This window comes from Lacerta agilis, chromosome 3 (genome assembly GCF_009819535.1).
Source record: "Lacerta agilis isolate rLacAgi1 chromosome 3, rLacAgi1.pri, whole genome shotgun sequence".
Classification (NCBI taxonomy): Eukaryota; Metazoa; Chordata; class Lepidosauria; order Squamata; family Lacertidae; genus Lacerta; species Lacerta agilis.
Genome location: NC_046314.1, coordinates 48490850 through 48510958, shown reverse-complemented (window position 1 = coordinate 48510958; position 20109 = coordinate 48490850). Strand labels below are relative to the sequence as shown.

Here is a 20109-nt window from a genome sequence, read left to right as displayed (position 1 = left end):
CGAAGGGCATTCACTTTGGCCCGATGTCGGGCATTACCTTCAGCAATGCAAGAAGGCCGTTATGAGAAGATACCCCATGAAGAAAGGAAATACCCTTGTGGTGCGGGGCAGCAGGAAACATTAGAACATGTCTTCTTCTACTGCAAGTATTATATGGACGTCCGAGCAAGGTTTATCCAACCCATTTTAGATAAGTCTCCTGGGCTTTCAGAACAACATAATATCTCATTGCTATTACAGGATGAAAGCCCAGAAATCACTTACGCTGTTGCCAGATTCTGTGCAGCCTTGATAGATATACGTCGAAAGATGGTCTGTGATGTACATCAACTTTAAATAGTGGCCTAAAATATTGTTGGATCTATATTTTAGTAGCCTATCTCATAGAGCCGATACCCGAGTCTAAATTTTATTAGTTATATCTATGTTTAATCAATGATTTTAAGGACATGGTTTAAGTCAGGCTGGATATGTTGAATATACCCTCATCATGTAATGAGTACCCATTTAAACATATATTTTTACATTGTTTTTACATTGTTTTTATAAATGCAAATATCTTGTTTTATGCTGGTCTGTGACCGAATAAAGTATATTCATTCATTCATAATGTGATATATCAAAAAGAATGACACCACATACAAATCAACAGCATACAAATCAATCTGGCTTACTTGACCCAACAAGCCCTCCTCCCCTCACAAAGGCAAACAAACCCCATTGCAGCCAACCACAACCAACCATACCCTGGGCCCCCAACCTTTCTCACTACCAAGGAAATATAACAAGCGAATAGAAAAAGAACCTATCTAGTTGATGCTGATACGAGGCCACACACGTACATTGCAAAAAATATAAATTTCACCACCACCCCTCCTCTCCCCCCACCTTCTTCCTGACCTTATGCTGTACTCAACACTAATGTCTCATAACAAATGTAACTGATCTGTAGAAAAGTCTGCAACTTGGAAAAAAAGACAAGGCATGTACCTTTCTAAACCAAGGAAATCTTTAATAATAGTAAAGACACTGTCCATGTTAACAACCAAGACTGAGAGCCGTGTGTGTGTGTGTGTGTGTGTGTGTGTGTGTGTAAGTGCATTTGTTAAACCATTTTTTTTATGGACTCAGCAAAAGACAATGAGCAGCTGCTACTTTTTTTTGAAAAAAAGCAATTTTCCATACTTTTTAAAAAACTAAACTTGCAAGTTCTTACTTGAAGCACCATATCTATTCCATGGTACATTGTCTCCAAGGTCTGGACCTCAATTATTTTCTGAAATGATAGCTGATCAGTTTTACTCCCTCCTTTAAAGGCCAAAGACATGATTGAACAAGTTGAATTAGTAATGAGATTAAGATCAGCACTGTGAAAAAAGCGTATAAAATTTCAAAGGATACATGATTAATGAGATCAAACTTGTCTACCAACTTAAAAACACAGCTAGTGAAATGCCTGTTGTTATGGCTGGGGGGCGGTCAGCAGAAGGGTTAAGGAAGAGAAAGCGGGGTAGTAGACAAAAAAAATGGGTTATTTGATTTGATTTGGGAAGTCCTTATCCAGTCTATCAGCCAACACACCTGCACAGAAACTAAAAATACAGCTTTAAAGCTTTTAATTAGATTGAATAAATCATTATTCTCCCCTTATCTCCATGATGATTAAAAAAAACTTATTTCAGTTTATTTTTTTATTTAGTTTACAAAGGGAAGAGCTACATATTGGCTTCTGTGTCAGCTAATGCTTGACACAGAAAGCAAACTTTTCTTTGAAAATTTTATATGCAGCAATTACAGCATGAATTAATAAGCAAGGAAATGAGTTTAACAGACTGCACTTAGCACAGTATATGTGATAAACAATCAACTGATTTCCTTGGAATTATTTAAAATGCTTTGCCTTATCTTAGATCTCACAGCTTGAGAGCAATATGATACCTGGTAGGAACAGCAAGGTCGCAGCCTCCCAAGTGCAGAAGGTAAACAGCCTCCAGCAGAGCAAAGAGAAGCTCTGTTGTGTTACTGGAAACTGTAGCAGCAAACCACGTCTCCCATAAGTTTCTATAGCTAGTGAAATCGAACACCCAAGTAGCAACAGAGGCATTCGTCACCGTGCTTGTGCAGGCCGAACTGTAACCATAGCAACCTCAGCATGCATACACATAATCCACTGAAAAAAATTGACCATGCTTCTAAAACTAATGGGTGATGCACTGCTCCATTGCAATGCAGAAAACAGGAGCTTTCCACAGAAGGGGAGGAACAAATATTTCTTTCAGCCCTGAAGGGCAAAAGACAAAGTAGGCATGCAGACAGTTCTGCTATGAAGCTAAATAAGAAGAGTGGAAAACCTATTAGAATAGTGTCCCTTATTTATTTAATTTAGACTATTCATATATTACCCATATGCTAAAGATCTCAATGATACACTTCAAATACAACAATACAACAATAACTTCAAATAAAATATCCATATTCATGAAATGACAAAAGTAGGTGGAAAAACCCCAGTAAAAAGTTTAGAATACCACACATCTATCGGTTGACCACAGCTCCTACCACCTGGTTTGGGACTTTTATTGAAAAAAGCAACTCAGAGATTCTTCAGGTGAAATCCAGCATCTATCTGGAACAGACCCCATTAGTGGAACAGATGCACTCAACCAAGATGTACTCCTAATTGTTGGGGGAGCCTCTGAAACATATTTGGGGTGTGTGCAGGGAAGAGAATAAATCATGCTGCATGCTCCAAAGTCCACTTGTGCTGGATGTTGCCCAATGGATTGAGGATTGGGCATCTGTATGTACAGCATTTGCTGCACCAGTTAACTACCTACTGAGTTTGAACGCAAAACCTCTCACATGCAAATAAAGAGCATTTTTTCCCCACACCAACTGGTTAAGTTTATTACCTCCCTTTCACAAAAGCCAGACCCAGTACAAATCCCGGGCACTGAGTTCTCAATTCTGCAGGGCTGACATCTAAATATTTCTGTGGAAATTTAATATTTCTTGCTATACATTAATAATCCTTTTCTCAAAACAGAAAAGTAAATGAGTGAAAGCTCTTTAGATTGCTGTTAAAGATATGGCTACTAAGAATAATGGTCAGATAAGCAGTGATGTGGCTTAAAACTATAGATTAAATCTCAGGGGGAAATATTGAAAAGGCAGGCTGTAAACGTTTTAAATAAATGAATAAGCCTAGATAGCCATTTAGAATCCAAATACAAATTTTTACTCACAGATGATTCAGGTCTTTCTCCCCTCAATACTGTACAAAACCCAGTGGTATTTATTCTATATAGGCTGGTAGGATATATATATATATAAAACACTTCATTAGAACAATTACAATTATATTTTTAAAAGTAAAATTAAAAGTCAAGATAGAAACAAGAAAAAATATTTATTTCAAAACTAAGCTGCATAATTTAAGGGGACATTAATGAACAGATTTGTTCAAGCCAAGATAATGAAATCAGCTCTCAATGGGCATTTATCTATAAGTCAATTTTGAGAGCTAAGGTTCCCACACAATATCATCTTTCTTCAATACTGATTGAAGCTTCTGAACACTTTTTAATAGCTGGAGAGAACTTGTGCTTTTATTCACAGGACAGGTACTATTCACACTGGCTCTTGAAGCGGCTGCAGTCTCCTTTGCTCCTTTTAATCCATTAGGTCTTGATGCTGAATTGGCTGCTTTTTGTTTCAGTTTTTTAGCTTTTTGCCTCAGTCTGTAAACCTAAGAAGAGAACAATTCTATAATACAGCTAATGTACAAAGAAGCATGCACTTTTTGGCACAAAGGACCCTGTAAGGCAGTGCCTATACCACACAGTTCTCCCCACCAAGACTGATAGTGTACATTTAGTACTTTTCCAGATATATTTGGTTATGATACAGGAAGGCCAAGAAAGGACATTGTCAGTTGTTTTTCTGCAATTATGGCATTTGCTTGCAGTGCCTGGTTAGAACAAAGGGAAGAATGAAAACACCAGAAAGCATAGATATACCTCACACTTCCTTACAAGTATATGGCAATGTGCAATACAAAAAAGTATTACACCATGGTGGTGGCATAATTTTCAACTCATAATGTAAATATTGTCATGTTACAACCCAGTAACAGAGAAGGTGAACATGTCTATTTAATCCCTAAGACCAGTTATAGTCTAGAACAGTGTTTTTCAACCTTTTTTGGGCAAAGGCACACTTGTTTCATGAAAAAAATCACGAGGCACACCACCATTAGAAAATGTTAAAAAATTTAACTCTGTGCCTATATTGACTATATATAAAGTAATTTTTCAATTTTTCCCACGGCACACCAGGCAACATCTCGCGGCACACTAGTGTGCCGCGGAACAGTGGTTGAAAAACACTGGTCTAGAAGGGACAACATATTCATGTATTAGCATCTAGTTTTTTTAAAAACATTCCTCAATTTAACACACACAAAACCAGATGCTGCACATGACATGTGTAAACAGTTTTCTAATGGTTAGCTCTTTTTAATGAAAAGCAATCATGGGAGGCCCCCATGGAGAAGAGGAATGGTGGAGGGTGGGGAGAAGAAGCAGAGTTGCTTATTTCTTTCTCATCCAATGAATTTGGACATGGAGAAAAGACATGAGGATATCCCTTGCCTACTGGTGAGAAAACATCTGGGTATGCGTTGTGATTCTGAGCAGACAAATGGCAAATCCTGATTGCAGGCTTACATACTGATTTTTCAGAAAGAAAAGACCCACCCTCTCACACATACATAAATTGATTTATTCATTTCATAAAATTTATACCCTGCTTGATTTTGTAAAAAAAATCCTCAAAGAGGTTTTTAAAAGATAAAACAGTAAAATCAAGAATACATCTACCCACTCTTTCAAAACCTTTTAGGAGACAGTTCATATGTCTCCTACACAACATCTAATACACCCATATAAGTCTTAGCAAATTTATTTTATATAACCTCACCACCTATTATGCATTGTTTCTGCAAGACTCATAGAATGTAGGCACTATCCTTCTGAAAATACTAGTTATTTTTTGCACTGCCTATACTGTCAAGAATCTCTTTTCCTGACCTCAGAGCAGTTTGCTTACATTTTCTTGGTGCTTTCTCAGTTTTGATATCTGCTCTCCTTTAGCCTCCATCTGTTTCACAAGACCATCTAGTTCACGTTCTAGGTCTTCCCGAACCTCCTGGTTTTGTGTTTCTTGTATCTGCTTTAGGAGTTCTTGATGTTCACTGTTGGAAGACAAACCCTCAGTAGTCATTTTAGGCACAATCCAATCCACCACTTCCCTCAGAAGATTATTGTATTTCAGCATGTTGTCCAACGTATGATGATTGACTACGCACACAATAGCTAGTGACAACATAAGTACTATTAGGGAATACTTTTCATTCCAGAAAGTATCTATATTTGAAGCAGTGTCACACTGTCCTTAACACATTATCATCAGAAAATAAGCTACTTCTCTGTGTAGCGTAAAAATTTCATATCGCTATAGTCCTGTTTTCTACATAGATGTTGCTTTAGCAACAGATTTACATACAAGTTCTAAATAGACTATCCAGGGCTTGGCTGGATAAACACAGTGAATAAGTAATATTTTGAAGTTACTGGCGCTCCAAATGCTACAATGAGAAGCAAATGTATTATTTAAAGACCAGAAGATACGCTGTTTAGACTAGAGCTGCATTAACTGGATATGCTATTGTACACTCTACTAGGACTAAATGTGTTTTGACTTCTATCACAATAAGAAGTTGGCAGTTAACAAAACACCGCATTAGTAATCAACAGTTTTGTGGCTCAAAGGCTTCTATAGGCATAAATTCTTGCCGTTATGGTTTAGAGCCTAAAATAAGTCCTCAGCTGCTTGTAGAAGATGGGTAAGATAAGGGTAAAGGTGCCCCTGACCGTAAGGTCCAGTTGTGGACAACTCTGGGGCTGCGCGCTCATCTCACTCTATAGGCCGAGGGAGCAGCCATTTGTCCGCAGACAGCTTCCAGGTCATGTGGCCAGCATGACTAAGCCACTTCTGGCGAACCAGAGCAGTACTCAGAAACGCCGTTTACCTCCCCGCTGGAGCGGTACTTATTTATCTACTTGCACTTTGACATGCTTTCAAACTGCTAGATGGGCAGGAGCTGGGACCAAACAATGGGAGCTCACCACTTCGTGGGGATTCAAACTGCCAACCTTCCAATCGGCAAACCCTAGGCTCTGTGGTTTAGACCACAGTGCCACCCGCGTCCCTAGAAGATGGGTACCCGGTAAATTACCATAAATGGCAAGTTGCAAAACAGAAGGCTTAAGCCCACAAGGAGTTTGCACTGTGGGCAATACATTTCTTCCTTTTAAATGCTTCATTGCTTTCTGTGACTTGCCACTAAAGTCTTAGGGTGTTTTCACAAGTGATACTAAAAACAGTAGGACTGGAATCTAAAGAGCTGTGTTAGGCACACCTTTTTTCCCTTTTAACAGCACCATCCCACCTGCCCTGTAATATATTTCTTTTGAATAGCACTTTGTCATGCTGCACTGCTGTTTCAGTAACTTATTCTACTATACTAACATGAGGCTTGATGACTTGGGAAGGTAACCCATTTAGGAAAAGGAAAACTCTCGTCCTAAACCTCTGCTGCCTTGTGAAATATATTCAGGAGAAGAAAAGGATAAGGAGTAAACAAATCTGGAGTGGAGTCCCTAAGATGGTTCGATAGCATCTTGTATACCTCCTTTCAGCAACTCCTGCAGCCAAGCTGGTGTCAAATGTTTTTCTCTGCTTTCCTTTGGACCACATCAGCAAAGCCAAGAGAGAGGTATTGTCATCTGGGCAGCCTAGGAGCTCCATACACACAGCCCAGGCTTGTACCCTGGGAAGGTCACTTTGGTGCTGCTAACACAGCAGTTAGACTTCACCCACAGAGGTGCATTCCACTGTCTCTTGAGACAGATGGGAGCCATCAACAATATCCACATGGAAAATGGGGGTCTTAAATTATTCCTAGCACCACTTGCAAAAGTGCCCAAATAGTTTCTTCTCAACTTACAAAACAATTTGCCCCAAGCCTACAGGGTTTTTTGTATTCAAATGGATAAATGAAAATGAGTACTTACAAGTTCATTTGTCCCAGTTCATCTTGCATGATCAAGAGAAGATCTGAAAGATGCTCAGTAGCAGAGGAAGATGTGGAGCAAGATGAAGGTCTGCTCATGCCAGTCCTCTTTTCAGCTCCTTCTGGGCGCTGTGAAGCTGCACTCTGACTACGATATTTCATCATATGCAAGACGCTTTGAACATTTGCAACAACAGAGTGACTTGAGCTGGCAGACTTGTAGGGAAAGCAGCACATAAGAAAGCCTCATTAAACAAACGGTAATTTAAAACAAGTTCTCAGTGGTGATGATGATACATTGCTTACCTTCCCAGCAACGAAAGGTAGTGTCCCAGCTGGTAGGTATGGCTGTGAGCAGCATGCTTTCCTCAAACCAGAAGGTTTCTGAGAAGTATAAAAACTAGAATTATTCCTTTATTTCAAAAAGCAGAAGTAGGTGTCCTAAACTTGCAATTGTATCATGTGTTGATTTTGACATCAGATTGCTTTTCTATAGTGTCCCAAGCAACCTTTTAAATGGCTAGAACAACTGTGTAGGAGCATGCTGCTATATGCAATTTTAAGAAGTATTATGATAGTTTGCTGAAGTTGCATTGTTACCAAGACAAGACTTCCTGCGTTATCAGTATCTCCAACGTTCAGAATAATCAACAGGATATTAAGCTGTCTTGAGACTTGGCAAAATATGAAAAAATTTCAGAAGACAAACTTGCTGTAACACTAACAAAGTAATAGTTGTGTGTTAAAGTACAAAAGAGGTCATAAATCCATTTGTGCAAGCTGCCGCTTGTCAGTTCTTCCTCCCTCTGTAGCACTATGTCATACCTGAAGCCTTTTCTGAGAATGCTGCACACACATCAATTCACACCCCGTGCACACTTTTAATGTCAATCTCAACATTAGGCTTCAAAAAAAAAAAGCCACTGAAGACAACAGAAGGCTTCTTCCAAACCTAACTGCAGTTTGTATGTGAGCACATTTTTTTGTTATTGCTTCATGCTGCTTTTAGACTTGGAAAATACCTATTGGTGTCAATAGATTCCCCCCCCCCCAACCTAATTATACAGGGGACAGGGCAAGGAGAAGCTGTAAGTTGAGTTTGGAAGCCCCACTGGTTCTATCTAGCTCAAGAGCTCACAAGACACAACAGACAACATAACAGAAATACGCTACTTGACTAGTTTCTTCTTGGTATTCAAGACATAGATGAGTGACCTAACTTTTTCCTTTTATTTTATTACCTTTATGGCTTTCTTCTTCCTGCTTTTTTTATTTGCTTCTTTCTGAGGTGAAAGCGAACACATAAGAATTCTATTCATCTCAAGTCCCGTTTGGAGCTGCAGTAAAAAAATACAACCATGTCTTGTTAAATGGACAGAGTGGTATCCAGGGGCGTCGCTAGGGGGGTGCGGTGGGGGCGGTACGCCCCCGGGCGACAGGGGCCACAAGCGGCAACAAGCGGCGGGTGGGGGTGACAAGCGGCGGGTGGGGGCGACAAGCGGCGCCCCTCCCGCCACTCCCCAGGCAACGCCGGTCACCCCGGGAGCAGCAGCGCTGCACGGATGGGGTGCTCCCTCGGCCGTGCGCTGTTGCTCCCGGGGCGACCGGAGCGAGCGGCGGCGCATGGGGGTGACAAGCGGCAGCCCCTCCCGCCATTCCCAAGCGCTGCCGCTGCCTCCGTCACCCCAGGAGCAACAGCGCACGGCCGAGGGAGCACCCCGTCCGTGCAGCGCTGCTGCTCCCGGGGTGGCCGGCAGCGTGGGGAGTGGCAGGAGGGGCCGGCGCTTGTCAGCCCCACACGCTGCCGCTGGCTCCGTCCCCCCGGGAGCAGCAGCGCACGGTGTGTGCGGTGCTGCTGCTCCTGGGGCAATGGAGCGAACGGCGGCACGTGGGGGGGACAAGAGGCAGCCCCTCCCACCATTCCCACGCGCTGCCGCTCCCTCTGTCACCCTGGGAGCGGCAGCGCACGGCCCGACGACGGAGTGCGCCTGCACGCGCAGGCGCACTCTGTCATCGGATCGCCGCTTCCACAGCCTCCTTTTGAGCCGGAGAGCTTAAAAGCGAGCTCTTCGGCTTAAAAGAGGGCTGCAGAAGCGGCGCCGGCACCCCCGGAACCGCCCTGGGGGCGGAGCGTCATGACGTCACAATGTGATGTCACGACGCCCCGCCCCCGGGGCGTTTCCTTTGCCGCCCCGGGTACTGCGGAGCCTTACTCCGCCACTGGTGGTATCTCAATCCAAAGCTACAGAGAGAGAAAACAGCTGGATCCAAATATAACATATCTCTCTCAACAGATGCGAATGATGTTCACTGAGATAGTGATCCCTCTCTTCAGTGTGACATAAGTGACCAATGGATAAGTAGCTTTAACAGTTTGTAAGACCCATCTGAGCAGTTTAACACCACTACAGTGAATAATGATTGCTCTCAAAAGGGCCATCTGCTTAATGGGTTAAAAACTATACCCTATGTTGGCATGGAACAAAACTCTTGCCTAAACTCATTAGCAGCATCTGGTCAGAACATAGGGCTTACTTCTATCAGGTTTTACCAGTAAGGTAGTAAAACTATACATTTATATCACAAATGGTGCCCCCTGAAGTTGCCCCATTCTTCCATAACACCAGAGTCTCTTTTTTCCATTTTCTTTTCTACTTATTTTTTAAAAATACTTTACTCCAGATCCACTTAGTTTCAGAACAATTGGAAGGGACAGAATTTTATTTGATGATAGTAAATTGTTCTTCTAAGATTTTTTCCTAATTGTGACACCTGAGAATAACTAGTTTCCCCGTCCAGCTATCAAATAACAAATGAGTAGGATCTACACTAAAGCCAGGCAATAATTACTTACATTCAGAATAGTAGCTGCATTGGTCTGTTGTACTAAAGAAATTTATTTATATACTAATTTGAGTGTTACCATCTTGGCTGTGAGTGCTGTAAGATCTGCTCCCTGGCTTGCAGGCCTGTTTTCCATTTGGCCTGGGATGGTAGAGCCCTGACTGATTCCAGGTACAAACCTTTGGACTGAGGTATTATTTTGGGTTTTTTGTTGGGGCGGGAAAAGTTGTTGCTGTTATTGATAACAATTTTTGAATATTTTAGATCTTATGCAGAAATTGTTCATTTTGGTTGTCTATTTTTTGATGTTTGTGTATGACTACTTTTGTTATGTTGTACTTACGTATTGTTTTCATGTTGTGAGCTGCCTTGAGTATAGTTTGAACTATGGAAAGGCAACACACACACAAAACTATACATGTATGTCTGCAACATCATCAAACACAGCGGAGCTTACTTCAGAGTAGATCTGTACAGAATTTGAAACCATTCTATGCATCTATAGTCTGAAGCAGTTATGGCAAAAACTGAATCTAGACAGTCAAGTCTGGATCAGTTTATTCAGAACACTATTGCCTCTGCCCATCATCAGTTCTGGCTCTGCCCACTACTGGAGGGAATGCAGTCCTCAGAAGTACTGTCTATCTGCCAAGTGTGTTATTACATATGTTTTTATCTAGTTCTACATTCAACCACTTCGAGGTCATCTTATACATCAGGATTTGGGGCTAATAAGTCTCTCAGGTACAGCTACTTATTATGCACAAACTTCTTGCTTAGCAAGGAACAGGACCACCTTTCTCTAAAACACATTAATCTATCTTTGCTAATATGTTAGAACTATTCTTTTTTATTAGACCAAGCCTGCACAATTTACCAAGATCATGTGAATTACAGCTTTATGTTGTGCTCTCTAACTGGTTAACAGAGACCTTTTTTGTAGTCACAGATAGGCAACAAGAATAGCAAGTTCAGAAATGATACTTTGTTGATGGGCTGTATTTCACTTGATGGGTCAGGCTATTAGCCCAACTAAAAGGCACAATGTATTTCTGGTAGCTTTCTATTCTCATGGTATTGTCTTTCTTCAAAAGCAAAAGGGGGCGGAGGTAAGGAAATGGCATTTCCTTCAATCACATTTAGGATAAAGTCACTAGATCCAAACTAATGCAGCTATAGACAGCAAAGCCTACTTGTGTGTCACGGTTTGCATCCAGTATCACTGCTGGTTAAAGCAGAACTGCAGCATAAGGTTGTCTGCAGAACCTCCCATTTTATCACTGCAAAAATACTCGTCTTCCTACCTGTGCAGCTTTATCTTGAATTAGTTTGCGCTGGTGTTGCTCTTCCAGAAGCTTGTGTTCCAGGTGTCTGATCTTTTCCTTTGAGAGAAATAGAAGGGGGAAAGGGACCACACACAATAAATGAACTCAACAGTTACAATATTTAGGGCGAGAACACTGAAAGTGAGCAAAAGCTTTCCATTAAAGGAAACAAGGCTGAGGAAAGCAAAGCAAAAACAAAATATTTATTTGTTTGGGTAATTTATATACCACTCCATATTTCAAAGAAATATCTGAATGGTTTACATCACAATAAAAACATCAGAAATAAAGACAAAAATCAGAATAAAAATCCACATTTTAAAGCGGCACAGAACATATGGGGACCATATTAACCACTAATAGGTGCAAAATACAGAAATACGACAGAAACAAACAGCCCTGCGCACCAAATGTAGAAGTGTGGCATTTATAGGTAACAGCAGCGCTCCCACTTCTGCCGCAATCTCCCTTCGCCACAGGAATGCCCAGATCCAAAACTGCAGTTTTTCTACTAGTCTCACAAATGTTAAATGTTATTAGGAAAGCCATTTAATGATGTTATTGTATTTACTTACTTCTGCAGTCTTCTGAGTGCTAGTAAGTCTCCAGCATTGTTCTTCTAGAATTTCAAGCTTGTCAAGTTTTGCACATAGCTCCAACTGATTCTGGTCTTTTTCCTTCTGAAGCTGCATCTGAAAAATATGCACAAGATAGTGGTTTGGCAACTGATAGCAAGCTTTGCTCAAATGGTTTGCAGCTTTCAGATTATCAAATTCAATGCCATAGAAGATGGAATTATGCTGCAGCAAGTACTATAGGCATGAGTTTAGGAGGCTTACAGACAAGAACTGCAAATGCACAGGATCTTGCTGCACAGGGAAACAAAGGGAAGATCCAGGCATCTGCTTTCTGTGTATGACAGCTGGCACTGGATATCACTATGTTTAGGTGCATACGGATTGAGGTGGAGATGGACAAAGTTTGTAAAGATGCATGCATTAGGATGCAGATGTCCAAGTAACAACAGCCATGCATAGCACAAAAAAGGGAATAAACCTTGGAACATGGATGGAAATGTGTATCCTTATCTGCTATCCATAGTTCACTGCACATTTACTAGTTGCATGTAACACCAAGCTGCATTAAATCTAGCTAAGGAACAGAAATGCCAACTTTCAATATTGCAAGTTTGCATCTAGGCAAAGAATATAGCTGGGGGGAAATCTTAGTGAAAATCTTCCGTGAAACACACACAAAGCTTCAACAGAGATTGTACTGAGACATTTATTGGCCTCAGTAAATGTGAAACAATTATAATATTTGTCATCTGCAGACTATTGCAATGCATTCTACGGGGAGCTACATTTGAAGGTGACTCGGAAACTACAATCCAGAATGCGGCAGCTAGAATTGTGACTGGGAGCAGCCGCAGAGATCATATAACACCAGTTCTAAAGGACCTACACTGGCTCCCAATACATTTCCAAGCACAATTCAAAGTGTTGGTGAAAACAGATTCAACCAGGGTGGCTGCGGCAACCCAGTCAGATGCATATAAATGTTGTTGTTGTTGTTGTTAAATTTAGCCAAAGGTGACTTATTACTAAAAACACAGGAATCTATGGAAGCCACCATACATTGTAGCTGTGTGATTTCTATACTATTCTTCTGATAAACAAAGCATATATAACAACAACAACAACAACAACTTTTTATTTGTATCCCAACCTCCCTGGCCGAGGCAGAGCTCAGAGGGGCTAACATCATAAAAACAACACAATAAGCATAAAAACAGACATCAATTAATTAAAATACATCTTAAAATTAATTCAGACAAAAAAAATGCATAGAAGCTGATATATGTGCACTTTATGCTTGGTCAACCAGTTTTTCACAACCACAAATTTCTCAGTGAAAGTGACAGATAAGCAAGATCTAACAGGAGATCACACCAACAAGGTTTGAGCAAAGCCTCTCAGATACAAAGGAAGGAGAAACAAAGGGCAAGAATATGATATATTAAACATGTGCACCTGCTGTTCTAGAACAAGTTTCTTTTCCAACTCTGCATTGACCATCATTTTTCTCATGTAATCTAGTTGTTTCTCCAGCAAAGAGCAGCGAGACTGTGCTGCACTTAACTGCATGCTCACATCTGAAGGGGAGGAATGCAGGGGGAGAGAAAGAGTAACAATTATGTTTTATTTGATTTTACAGATTTATACTCTAATTTGCAATATAATGATGCTGTTGAAATGAACTTGCTTGCTTTCACTAATGACCCAATCCCATTACTGTCCTCTCATTTTATTAGGTTATCAACAGTAGAGATACATGAAGCGCTCTGGTTATTTTCAGAGAGGCTCATGAAAGTATTCCTGCAACAAAACTGATAAGTATTCTTATGGCTTGCCTAAAGCCTGCACAATTCTTAAAAGAAATTATGTTTGTATGTTTAAGGACTTTGTACCCTGCCTCTCACTATATGTCTCAAAGTAGCTTAAAGAAAGAAGCAAACAATCTACCAAAGAAAAAACAACAACATAGATTAAAACATCAGAAATAGAAACATCAATCCCAGCCAAGGGATCACAGGAATTGAAGTCCAGCAACATCTGGAGGTCACAAGTTCTCCACCCATGCATAAGGGAATTTAAATGAAAATAGTTTAATAAGCAGCAGTTTCTGCTTTTTAAAAATTGCAAATGATCACACACTTCTAAAATATTGCCAAAGTGCAATATGCATTTTTATTTATACAATTAGTAAAGCAGTTAAAAGGCAGATCTGCTAGAACAAAATATTTAAATCATTTGCAGACTTGTTTACTACATATCCTGATTAAACATTAAGTGAACAACCAAACAACAACAACACGAGTGCTCATTTGAGATTAAAATATAATAGATGCGGCTGGTAAGGCTGCCATCAGTGGTAATAGAAGGTACCTTTCTTTTCTTGCATCATTCCCTGGTGAGTTATATCCTTCTCATTGGAGTCATGCTGAAAGGCCTTTTTATACTGGGCAGCTTCTCTGGACAAGCAATTTAGGTTCTCTTCAGCCTGTGACCTCTCTAATTCAAGACGGCGGATCTTTTCCTGAAGAGTTTTAAGAGCTGCCACTAGAGCTGGTGAACAGGTAACTTAATTGTTAATGACACATCTCTACTTTAATAACAATAAAGAAAAGAAGCTACTTTAATGTGAACATCCGTTATGCATCAACCTGCAACATCAGTGATATTACATTGCTATATATTTTGCTTAGATGATAGAAACATACCGGTAGTCTTGTTTAAAGATCCACTTTCTGTCATTTGTGCTGCGGTTAGAAAGCCAGTAAGGTACCAAAAATATGAAGGTTTCTCTCATCTTCTCTTACTGCTTCTGGTTCAATATAACCACCACTCAGATTGGAGCAGGTGGATTACAGAAGGCATAATTTGACACACATGCATACACAAACCTACAAAATATTACTCCCCATTCTCTGCTGACAGCTGCAAAACGCTCCCTAACCACACATCCTTATTTTTCTTGGTATAAAATTGTGTATCCTGCTCCCACTAGAAGAAAGCTGTTATTGTGCTAAGATGAACTAGACCATATACTAAGAATGACAGAATAAAGAGGTTCAGTATAGCTAGCTACCTAGCAGAAATTTCCTAGTCAGGGACTGGAACGCTACCAAGACCTAGGTGGGCAAGCTGAGTGGAGTTGATCTGACTCAGCTGTTCCCATCTGGGAACTTGGTGCAGGACCAGCATGGATTTAATGGGCTGGTAATGGGGTTTGCTGTGGCCCATAATGTTTGCAACCCATTTGCCAGGATACCTCTCTGCTCCGGAACATACTATGAGGGTCTGCATCTGCTACAGGGCCAAAGAGACAGATTCCTCACTGAACTGTCAGAAATGGTGTTGGAGAACTCTACGGCTGTTGCCCATTCATTGGTAACCTTGGGAATGGATTACTGCAATGTGCTCAGTGTGGGACTGCCCTTGGGGCTGGTCCAGAAACTCCAACTGGTGCAGAATAAAGTGGCTAGACTGCTAATGGGGGAAGACAGCATGTGACACCTCTGTTAAAACATTTGCACTGGCTGCCTATATGCTACCAGGCCAGGCCCAAGTCTTTTGCATTAATACAGAAAGCCTTGAACAACTTGGGTCCAGGATACCAGACCAATCACTGAGGCTATCTGGAGGAGAGCTGTTAAGTTACTGAGGCCTGACACGCCTCAACTAGACGCCTGGCATTGAGCGTTGCTGGTCCCGTGCTGTGCAACTTTCTTCCAGCAGAGTTAGCAGGCACCCTCACTCTTGAATTTCAGACTTCTATTGAAGATTTGCGTTTCCAAGGCAGAACAAAGATATTTGCTATTTTTGTCTCCCTGCCCCCACTCATGTTTGCTTTTCTCAAAAAACCAACCAAGTTTAAGATAATGAAATATTCCAAGGACAAGTAAGTAAAACATTAAATAGGTACGTGCTGCATAGTCCAACACCGAAAGTTACATTTCTCTTTAACAAAACAAATAAATAAGAATGTAAGGACATAAGAAGATAAGCCTGCTGGATCAGACCAAAGGCATCCTACTCTCGGTGGCTAATGAGATGCCTGTGGGAAACCTTCAAGCAGGATTCAAATGAAAGATCGCTCTCCCCTCCTCTGGTTTCTAGCAACTGGTCTTCAGAAGCATTGCTGCCTCCAACTCTTGAGGCAGAGCATAGCAGCCATCATGCATAGTAGCCACTGACAACCCTCTCCTGCATGAATTTGTCCAATCCTCTTTTCAAGACATCTATGTTGGTGGCCATCACTGCCTCCTGTGGGAGTGAGTTCCATAGTTTAACTATGCGCTGTGTGAATAAATACTTGGGCATGAAATAAATGGTTCCATGCCAAAAACAGACAGAAAACAGACTATGGCAAATAGAGAAGTCATTTTGAATGCACTTCAGGTTATGCCAAATTGAACTCTCACTCTTGAAGATCCAGAACATGAAGCAAAACACAATCACATACAGTACTCATCAAGTCTCCACATGTGCGTACAGCTATTGCAGCATAATAGTATAATATATTTCTTTTGCATTATACATTATACATCAATGTATATATTTCTTTTGCATTATATTATCAATGATGTTTACTGGTTGCATTTCTTTTGTTATGTTTCAGAAGCTTTGATTCTTTTTTGTTTTGACTACTAAAAACACTAAAAAATAAAAGGCCAGGAACATGGCCCAAATTTACCTATGTAGGCAAAACTGGTAAATGGAAATCCAGTTAATGAATCAGTCATTTGTGCTAATCCCAAAACATATATATATATATATATATATATATATATATATATATATATATATATATGGATCAACAAACTAGTTTGTGATTAGCTGGCAAATCAGGATCCAAAATCATTGTTTGGTGTGATGAAAAATCATTTGTCCTCTTGAGGCCACTGTACTTAGAGACTAGAATGCCACTGAATAGACATCAAATAGAAGCCCAGAAGCAGCTCAAAACCATGGTTTGCCTTCATATTTGGAGGATTAAACTATGGTTGAAGTTCTAAACCATTACTTAGAGGTCTGAACTGAACTATGTAGCTTGCCAGACAAGGCCACCTACTAAGCCTCAACAAATTGAAAAAGATGTGCACATATTTTCCCCCAGGCAGCTTCCCATTACTCTGTAGCTGAAATCTGAGTAGCCCCACACACTGCCTAGCTGCACCTGGGAGAAGTGTCACCTCGAACAAATATGTACCAGAGAGAGCCTGTTCACTAGAAGATACGTTACTCAAGCCAACATTGTCTTTCTAGCTATTTTTCTTGGATCTCAAATCTCAGACAAGTTCTAAACCAGTAGCACATTCCAAAACGCATTCATCACAGGCCCAGAATATTTGCTGACTAAATGTCACATTACTCATGTGTCATATTACAATACATGTGTTTTACCTTGGTTGTTTGGTGCAGGAGTGTCTTTTTGTATAGCTGCTGCCTCCTTTGATCTGATGTTAGCAAATGCAGAGTATATGTTATCTGGAGGCTGAAGAAAACTTCCTATGTAGCTGTGCTTCGACTCAGAATCTATAGACTGCAGAAAGATATAGAGTGTCATTTATAGTTATGTTAAAGTGTTAATTTAGGCACCTTCCACTATGCTGGGGAATCTTTTTCATCCCAAGGGTCATTTTTCCTTCTGGGCAACATGCTACATGGAAGTAGTGGATGGAGCAAGGAATGTAAATTTTATCTTTGTTTAGTAGGCTAATTTCCATTCCATGCATGAACCTGACTCTTACATCTATTGATGGGAATAAGACTGAGGACAATGATTTTGAGATTAACTAGTTCATTGTGGCAAAACTTTCCTTCACAGACATTTGTTTCCATGCTCCCATCGCAGGTTAAAATATAAAATCAAAACCATTAAAAACAAACCCACACAGCTATTTTGCCTAATTCTGTGGAATGATGTAAATTGAGGTTAGATTCCTTTGTAGTTCTATGTTCAATCTCTCATATTGCTTGAGAGGGGGTTCCCTCAGACCCCTAATGCTGAGAAGCATTAAGCTGTGAAGTGATTATTTGTAAATTAAACAGAAAGATTAATGTAGCTGACAGATTCATGAAAAAAGCAGAATCTGCAGTAATACCACTCTGAAAGCTATTTTCCCTAACTTAAAAAACCAGCTCAAACATCTCTGCCTCTTTAGGGACTGCTTTAAAATGGGCTAGTTTCTTTGGCTGCTAACATCACATTGCTTACCTCCATTATAGGGGGTCCAGACTCCAGAGTTCCACTCAACTGCAGAGACAGAAAAGTCATTATGTTGTGTGATTCTTATTTTGAAGTATAAGCAGAATGACATTTTCCCCCTCAGCTATTTGTATTGATTTGAGACATTTACACAGAAAGGAAGAGAAAACAAATTACATTTTTTATGAACAAGACTGAGGCTACATCAAGTCTGGATGATTTCCCACAAACTTGCAACAGAAAAATGGCACAAAATATATTAGCCTGCTCTACACTTTGTGATGTTATTGCACTGTTTGCATTCCACTTAGCTGCAGATTTTTAATGCAAAGCAGGGGGTTGGACTACATGACTCTTGGGGTCCAACTCTCTTTTGTGTCCGCCCGGGGGGTGGTAGTGGTAATGATAATGATGATAACAATAATGATAATGTCGGTTCCTTCCTCCTTCCCCTCCCATAAAAACAGGTGCAGGTTTAGTGCTCTTCGTTTGCCTGCATCTTCTTCCTGGCTCGCCAGGGTGGCCATGGAAGCGAACTGTTGTGGGTCTGTGGCCACAACTGCTCTCGCTTCTCCCGGGGGAGGGTGGGCTGGGAAAACCCATGCACGGCACTCTTTACGGACTCTGCCGAGGCGCTGGAAGTTACTGCAGGGTAAGGCCCTTGGTTGAGGGCTAGGTGGTAAAGGAAGGGATCTATGGGTCTCCCATTTGGGCCACGGTCACAAAGAGGACGCGGGCGGAACGAGGAGCCTGAACCAGGTGGAAACGGGGGGGGGAGGAGCAACCAGCAGAAACTCAACAGGTGAAGAGAAGACGACCCCTCCCTGCGTACACACCTTACCGGGATTTACCCGAACTGCAAGCACCAATTCAGCTCGCGCTACGACCCAGCCCCAGTTATGCCGCTCTCCTCCTGCTCCCCGGCTTCGGGTAGACCACAGCTAACCATAAAAGGCGGCTCACTTCCTAGAGCGCCCTTCTTCGCTGGACCCGTTTTTCAAGCCGCCCGCTTCCCCTCCCGCTCTCGGGGATTCCACGCCCTCGCCCCGTGACCCGGATTATTGGCCCCGCCTCCTCCCAGGTCGCTTAGCGGTTCCCCCTGGACTAGGGAAACTGCCCGCCCTCCTGCCTTGCCCGCAGAAGTGGCTTGCCTTGGCTCAGGGCGGGAGTAGTTTGGTTGTGCTGCTCTTGTGCTGGCACTCTAGCATTTCGGCCCACGATGGGATGAATTAGCTGCATTACTGGTTTGATAGGCTCCATGAGAGATGGATGGACAGTGGACATGCACATTCTGGTTTGCTTTTGCCGCGCTTTTTCTGTGCAGGAAGGGGGTGTAGGTAATGCACCGTAGGTCCTACGTTCAGTCCACAGCATCTCCAGGGAGGGCTCAGCCCCAGGCTGAGATCCTGAAGCGCCGTGATACTGACCTAGTGGACGGATGATCCGCCGTGGTATATGGCGGATTTTAGCAATACTTTCGGAATTTTTACTTACTGAATACGCAACGGCCCTGCCCGGGGGGGGGGGAGTGACTAACCCTCCACCAGCCACAGTGTAGGCGACTGGGATGCAGCTTTTCACAATATTGACCACATAAACAAAGTGACTGTTCATTACTGCCCGATTTATAATATTTATTTTACATCCCACTCTCCCGAAAAAAGCCCAGGGTGGCAAACAAGTGGTAAAACACCTTAAAAACAACTCCAATGCAGATGAAGACTGGGAAAGGTCTCAAATTAAAAGGCTTGTTGAAAGAGGAAGGTCTTCATTAGGCACCCAAAAGATAATACTGTCTAATATTGAAAGGGAGGAAGTTCCATTTCCTACATTGTGGCAGAATGGATCAACTGATAAGATAGTATCTAAGCCCTCACCTGCAGAGTAGTGATAAAAAGAATCTGAAGTAATAACTAGTCTGTTTGTTGTTCATTGTTTGCAGCTTAAGACTGCATGTTTACTCAAACACCTATCCAACAAGACTTACTCACTCCCAAGTAAGTCAGCATAGGTCTGTGGTCTTAGTCTCTA

General features: G+C 41.4%; 2 protein-coding genes across 3 annotated transcripts in view; both read right to left on the bottom strand.

The window, feature by feature from the left end:
* Positions 1–2359, bottom strand: part of LOC117043652 — a 66672-nt gene extending 64313 nt beyond the window's left edge. Inside the window, exon 1 of the mRNA XM_033143573.1 lies at positions 1939–2359. Coding sequence (XP_032999464.1) covers positions 1939–2104 — 166 coding nt within the window. The 5' untranslated portion in view covers positions 2105–2359. The remainder of the gene's footprint in view (positions 1–1938) is intronic.
* Positions 2360–3390: 1031 nt separating this feature from the next.
* On the bottom strand, positions 3391–19133 carry CEP57L1 (centrosomal protein 57 like 1). 2 transcript variants are annotated; one of them, XM_033143570.1, is made up of 12 exons: positions 18915–19133; positions 18088–18126; positions 17274–17412; positions 14253–14432; positions 13338–13459; positions 11880–11996; positions 11284–11361; positions 8377–8472; positions 7442–7519; positions 7137–7351; positions 5110–5254; positions 3391–3748 (listed from the first exon to the last, which is right to left on the bottom strand). In XM_033143570.1, the coding sequence occupies exons 2-12, from the start codon at positions 18091–18093 to the stop codon at positions 3524–3526; spliced, it is 1401 nt and encodes a 466-aa protein (XP_032999461.1). In that variant the 5' UTR covers positions 18094–18126; positions 18915–19133; the 3' UTR covers positions 3391–3523. The 2 variants fall into 2 exon arrangements, with proteins under 2 accessions (XP_032999461.1, XP_032999462.1); XM_033143571.1 differs by having other exon boundaries at positions 18088–18128; positions 18955–19133.
* Between the last annotated feature and the right edge of the window lie 976 nt (positions 19134–20109).

Excerpts from the sequence above, each read along its gene's own strand:
- CEP57L1 (XM_033143570.1), bottom strand. Across the intron at positions 7,352-7,441 it reads TACCTTTCGTTGCTGGGAAG|TCTGCCAGCTCAAGTCACTC; the intron begins GTAAGCAATGTA and ends TTTCCCTACAAG. Across the intron at positions 5,255-7,136 it reads GAACTGGGACAAATGAACTT|TGAACATCAAGAACTCCTAA; the intron begins GTAAGTACTCAT and ends GTCTTCCAACAG.